Source organism: Chaetura pelagica, unplaced genomic scaffold, assembly GCF_000747805.2.
Source record: "Chaetura pelagica isolate M959 unplaced genomic scaffold, ChaPel_1.0 scaffold72, whole genome shotgun sequence".
In the NCBI taxonomy this organism is placed as follows: domain Eukaryota; kingdom Metazoa; phylum Chordata; class Aves; order Apodiformes; family Apodidae; genus Chaetura; species Chaetura pelagica.
In genome coordinates this window covers 1,029,624-1,036,355 of record NW_009952560.1, presented here as the reverse complement: position 1 = coordinate 1,036,355, position 6,732 = coordinate 1,029,624, and the positions used below count along the sequence as shown (strand labels likewise).

Genomic DNA, 6,732 nt, shown 5'->3' with positions numbered 1-6,732 from the left:
GAGAAGGAAAGTGAGGGCCACCCAGGAGAAGGGGGGGCAGCACAGCCCTGGTCTGCTCAACAAGCAGCAGGATGGGTGGATGAGGTAGGCCAGCTGAACATCTGTCCCCCAAAACACCTGGGTAAAAGCAGTGAATCCCCACACCCTTCTCGTCAGGGGGACAGAGCAGGGCTGAGGGTTTTATTCAGTAAGAATAATATGAAATAAAAATCCTACTTTCACATCACAGAGGGCCCGGTGTGCACAGCTAGGCCTGCTCCTCTGTAGCAGCCCCATGGTGCTAATTTAGACACTGAGCACTGAGACAAGGAGATGGAGACACTCAGGGCTAGTTCTGCCAGGCAGCAGCACCTCTGCAGCCTCTGTCCCACACGCTGCCCTGCCTCCAGCTGTTCCTCTTCGTGAGATGATCAGGTTTTTGTATCAATGGTGCCACGTGCTTGGGAAAAAACCTACTGTGCTTTTCTGCCCTGCTATAAAAAGTGTCTCATGAAACAACTCATGACCTGGAATATTCCCAAAAATTCTTTCATCACCTAAGACGTTTTTGCACATTACAATTAAAAAATCAGAGCTCAAACTCCTCTGAACTTTAAAGACATGGTGAAACTGCTTTTTCTGACCTTCACTGTCCCTTCAGCTTCCACAAACCAGCGTCTCAGCATAGCCTGGATCTGCCCATCAGTCAGCTCAGGGTTGGCATCATGGATCTTCTTTTTGACCACATCTTCCAGAAGAAGTCGTCTTAATCTCCAGTAGAAGAAGGTACGGGAAGTTTTCCAATCTAGAATGTCCTGCCCAAGACATAAGCAGAGAGGAGAAATGAATGACAACATTTATGAGGAGAAATACATGTCTGATTCTCAAGGGCAAAACTAGGCTTGCTTAGTTATACTTAGTTACAGCACTTGCACAACAGAAATACAGACTCTCCTGTCTAAGCTTTGAGGACTTCCACCCTGCCATACTATACAGGCATCAGAGGCTCCATCCAGCCTCTGTTTCCTCAGATCTGCTCCCTTCTGCAAAGGGAGACAGAGTTCCTCAGATGAGCAGCACAGCCCAAGATACTGACATCCAGGAGAGGGAACCAGGACACTCTAATGGGCCAGGGTTCCACTCCTGACATGACTGCAGCCCTGCCCACCACGCGGGTCCCCATGGGTACAGATCACCACCCCCTCCCTTTCTCTTTCTGCCAGGCCAGGCTGCTCTGTGGGTTTTTGCTGTGGTTGTTCATGAGCTACTGGTGAAGCCCAGAAAATGTGAGGTCACACAGGGACATAGATCAGGTGCTAGAAAACAATGTGCTTGTGTTCTGAGACCAGAAAACAGCTAGTGGGTGGGGAGGGTTTGCTTCTGTGGCAAATGTCATGGTGGCAGAGGTTCATCTGCAGGCCTGCAGGCTGCCTCCAGCAGCAGCCTGTCCCACTGGAGACTGCTGTTCCCCATGTGCCAAACCCTCCGATGAAGTCCCCAAGGAAAGGTCCCCGGTACTCACAGTGATGGCACCCTTCTCCTGCATCCGGCCGGGTGTGTCGTGCAAGTCAGCAAACTGCACGGCCACCTGCTGGTAGATGGGAATCAGGAATTCCTCCCGCTCCCTCAGCTTTGTCTCCAGGTCCTTCCGGTCGGCAGCGCTCAGCTCGGGGGTACCTGCAACCAGGCACAGCCACAGGTCAGAGCCCTCTGGGGGGTGAAGCACTGGGGTGGGTGCACAGGGCACTGCTGCAGGGGGGAAGGGCCCAAGGGAGGAGGAGGGTTTCTTCTGTCCCTGCATGTAGGTGAAACCCAGACAAACCCAGGACAAACACCAGACCATCAGCTCCCAGCGCTGCCAAGCAAAGCCTGGAGTCAAATCTTGCTGTTCCAGCCCAGATTTCCTGCCACTGACGTTCAGGCAAGAGCACTGAAGGAGATTTCACCATGGAAACTCTATTCCATTTAAATGCCAATGAGCTGAGCCTTCCATGAAGTGACATTTACTGGACTTACTCCTAAAAAGGAGTCATGTCCCAACACACAGTTCATTTAGCAAGAAACACGGACAATGTAAAACCACCTACACAAGTTCAAGTTCTCCTGCAGGCTGGTTCCTGCCAGTAGCTGTTACAGGCATTGCCTTGTTAAGGAGAACACACCAGTTATGCCTGAGATGCCAAAACCACTCGTGCAGTTCACCAGTGATCAGTACACACTAGTCTCCATCACAGCCTACCATGATGGACATAAATCAAACTGTGTCAAGAAGTGTCCTGTGGAGTTCAGAATTATTCATTCATTTTAAAGCATTCAGCTCACATAAAATTAACTTTGATTAAAACAAAAACATGCATTAAACCATTTCTGATGCATTTTGGACTTGCCTGACCCAGACTAAGCCAGGCAAGGGAAACATGGTGCTGTGGAAGCACGTTGCAGCTTCCTGCAGCTGCCCCTTTATCAAACCACAAATGTAAAATCCCTCTTCTCCCTGCACCAGGTCACAGGAAATGGAATCACAAGGGCAACTCTCCACTGAACCTGCAGTAATTTACACCAGGTCAAAGCTGGCCCAGAAGCAGGTCGATGTTTCTCCTACGCTGCCTCCCCGACACATGTGGAAGAGGCCCTTGAGCAGAGCCAGGGTATTTAGAGCCAATCTTAGCTCAATTTAAGCAAAGATTGCAGTCTGAACCAAATTATACGGTACTGGATATTCTGCTGAATTGTGCCATTTTTTAACCTCCCACCCACACCGGCAGCCCTGGTTTCAAGTTCATGGCCTCAGAGACAGCTGCTCCCATCCCACCTCCTCTTCAAAGCAGAGGTCGCTGGCAATCTGAGGCCAGGTCAGGGATGAGTCTTGCTCCAAGCACTGGTGGGTTGTAACATTCCTGTCCTACAGCACCTTCCATTCAAATGTTAATGTAACCACCCACAGCCTGGGAGAGACTCTGGGAGAGATACTGCTCTTCAGTGTGCAGAGGGGAGCTGAGACCTAAAACAAAGAGATGTCCTGCCCAGTAGCACAAGAAGTCAACTGGAGAAGCTGTAACAAAAGCTGGCACGTTGATTAAGCCAGAGGACACTGCTCCCTGCCTTGCTCTCCTGTAGCCCAAGCACCTCAACTGCGTTCTGAGGTGTGTGAACACCATCGAGCTTTTTTGTTTGTTTTAATCCTTATCTTTCACAAAGGAAAGTCAATGGATTAAATGCAACATCTACCCTCACAGCAACACTACTGTTAAACTGCCAGGCTCCCCAGCTGGGTGACAGGGGAGGCAATGGCTGGGGACAGGCAGGGGGACAGGTGAGCACTGGGCATCCCCAGCAACTCCAACCACCCAGTCTCACAACAGCAGGCTCTGGAATTGCAGAGGGAAGCCAAAGGAATCCAAGCCCCTCCCAACAAAACCAGATGAAATTTGTGGGTAGAAGCTTTGCAACCCCCCAACGAGAGGGGACACTTTCACATAGTTGCAAAAGCAAATGGCCTCACTGCCACCAGAGGTGCACATGGGCTCACAGAAAGCAATCAGACAAATTCATGCAAGAAAGTTCCTCACAGGCCTCTAAGCACAAAGATGCAGGTACAAATCTGTTCTCAGGAAACCTCCAAAACCACAGGACTGCTGGAAGCTTGAGAGGACACCCTGGGGAAAGCACCACATTGCATCTGCATGATGCTGCTGCTCTTTCTGAGCTGACCTACCACTGCCAGGATGATCCAGGGTGGAGGGACGCAAGGGTTGGGCACCCCACTCTCAGCTCTCACTGCTGGGTGCAGCACCACAGCAGCTCATGCACAGCACCCTGACACAGGGCTCAGCCCCATGGCAGGCAGGCCCTGCTCTTTTCTATCTCACACTACCTGTGTTTACATTTCCTTCCAGAGTTTCTCTTCCGAGTCAGAGAGGTCTGAACACCCCCCTCCATGTTTTCAAGCCCCAGGCCAGCCATCCAATGGTTCTTTATAAGGAAGGAATGTTTTTATGTGCCTATGAATATAAATGTTACCCAACCTTTCAATTGCTAGTTAAGAAGGTTTTAATTAAGAGAAGCTACTCTTACAACCTTCAGAATAAAAAATTATCTATATTTATCCATGTTACATTCACAGGCTCCTCCACCTCCCTGTTTTAAAGGGCAACGTGTGCACTTCAGAGCCAGGAATCCTCATGTATTCTGGCCTCTCTGCCACCCTCACTGTGTACAGTCAAACCAGCCAGGCCCAGTAATGATTTAGGTGAGATTAACAAATATGTCAATGTCTATTTTCTGCTTAATTTAAAAGCAGCGTCTATAAAGATTTTTGACTTCTGAACCCTGTTCTCCTGGAAGAAAGAAGGTAACAATGAGGAGGGGGGATAAAGAGTGATTATCCCATCATCGATCGTTTGTCAGGAGCATTTCTTATTCACTGGACTATTGTAAAAAGCTAAGCTCCCGATCAATCCTGTAAGCCCCCTGTACAATTAAATATCTTGGAATGGTTTTCTTTCTTTCCTAGTCAGATCTCGAGGCCTCGGGGTTTTTCAGAAAGCTGGGGCTTTATTTATTTATTTCTCGGGAAAAGAAGTGGCCTTCCACAAATCTTGTGCTGGCAAGGAGAGGGGACTTAAAATATGGGATTCCTTGGCTCTAAAGGTACTTGACAGTTAATGAAATTGTTAAAAGTTTAAATCATAGGAACATTATAGACCTCTAGGTATGGATCGGCTGCTAATCGATAGAGAAACAAAAGCAGCAGCACTTTGAAACAGCCCCATTCCAACGCCAACACAAAGCGCAGCGGGTTTTGGAATGTAGCTGGGGCAGGCAGGGAAGACCAGAGGACAATTTAAAGGAAGGAAGAACATGTGTGACCTTCCTCACTTGGCAGGCAGCACAGGACACTTTCTAAGGCAGCTCTCTAAGTGCTGTAAAATGTCACATTTATCTTGGATTGCAGTTTGCTCTGCAGTCTTGCCTGGATCTATATATAGTGCTGGTATGATCACAGCCCTGGGCATGATCAGAGAGGCCAGGTGAAGGTCTGGATCTGGCTCTACACACCTTTAAAGCCCACAGTGGTAAACACACCAAGACGTCTGCATTCTAGGGTGTCTGAAAAAATGCCCTGGGAAAGCAATAACACTGGGGTACCACAAAGATCAGAGGCCAAAAGAGCAGTGGCTGAGGTCTTGCCAAAATGCCCTTCATCCCAGAAACATTCCTCATGAACAACAGGCCCCCAGGCCTCAGCCTGGGGCTCTCAGTACCCTAGGGGCACAGAACAGTAAATGCCAAAGCCTCTGGTTGCCAGAACAAGCCCTTTAACCACCCTGCAGAGAGAAGCTGCCTCAGGGACCTGCAGACGTGCTTTACAGCCCAGATCTGGAGGAAGGTTCAGAGGAGTCGCCCTCCCCGTGCAGACAAATGGAAAAGCTGCCGCAATAAATCCACGGAGAGACCTTTCCTGTAAAGTGCTCTGATACCCAATATCAATTTATACTCCTCTCCAAAAGTTAAGGGAAAGCATCACGGCAGGGAAAGCAACATCTAAACTATTTTGATTTGTGCCCCATTAAAGACAAACTCTCCTGTGAAGCAGGCAGGGTCCCCAGCACCGCTCGGATGTGTGTGCCCGGCAGAGCGACCGGCGCGTGTCCTGCAGGGATGTGGCCACTGGAGAGGCCAGGCAGGGGCTTCCTTTAATGGAGTTCCTGCCAGATGGAGATGGCTCAGCAGGACCATGAATCACAGCTTCCCATAACATTTAGTAGCAAAGTGCTTTTTTTAAATATGACCAGTTTAACAGGTTAGACAAAATGACTTCAAGAAATGTTACTGTAGGTTCCCTCCGATTGCAGAAAGCCAGGCAGCTTCTGAATCAATGTGATGCTTTATGGTTTCTAAACTGTTGAAATGTGGGATTTTCTCTCTCATTCTTGGCACACAGTCTCAGCATGGCCATGGCCATTTTCTTGCCTCTTCCTCAAACATGCACTCAAAGACGTGGGCAAAGCCCAGCACCAAGGCCCCTGGCCCTGTGGATTTGTGGAACCTCCACGATTGCCCTCAGGCTCCACACGCTGTGTTGAGCCAAGGAGATGGATCCAACCCAGACCCCACCCGTCACCCCCAGCCAGTGACATGGCAGGACACCAGGACCCAAGACACAGAGTTTCCCTTGGCCATGGTAGCAGGCATCTCCTCTGAACAACAAGCTGAGGATGTGCCCATGACCCTGCAGAGATCAGATGTGACCCTCCTTGGTGCCTCCAGCCAGACCTCAGCTGCTCACATACATGTTTGACTCAGGCAAATTACCCCACACCTACAATTTTTGAAGATTACTTTTACAACACCAATAGTAGCTGTCTCTCCAGACTACAGAGGAGCATTAATAATGAATATCTCAATATTACAATTACTACAGGCAAATTTGGGGATTTTTTTTTCCCCCAGGTAGCACCAAAACCCCCCCCACATTAAGTTCAATTTATCTTTTCACCTGCTTGTGGCCACTCTTTTAGTAAAGCAGTTAAATCCCACAGCAGCATGTGCTGGAAGAGTCCTGAGGACATGAACTCTGGAGAAGTACACTAATTGCTCTGCATCTAATGACAATTAAATGTCCAGTTTAACCCTGCTTACAACTGTCCCACCTAATTTCCACACCTGCAACACCTCCTCCCACCTGAGTTTCACCCTCTCTTCCTCTGCCTTTAACAAAGCTCTTGCCAGACAAAACATCAGCAAAGGCAG

The 6,732-nt window shown here is 49.0% G+C and overlaps 1 protein-coding gene across 2 annotated transcripts in view; it reads right to left on the bottom strand.

The window, feature by feature from the left end:
* The window catches only part of ACACA (acetyl-CoA carboxylase alpha), a 122,264-nt gene that overhangs the window by 4,272 nt on the left and 111,260 nt on the right, over positions 1-6,732 (bottom strand). For both annotated transcript variants that reach the window (XM_010009045.1, XM_010009044.1), the window contains 2 exons: positions 1,502-1,656; positions 624-794 (listed from right to left, as the gene is read on the bottom strand). In XM_010009045.1, coding sequence (XP_010007347.1) covers positions 624-794; positions 1,502-1,656 — 326 coding nt within the window. The remainder of the gene's footprint in view (positions 1-623; positions 795-1,501; positions 1,657-6,732) is intronic.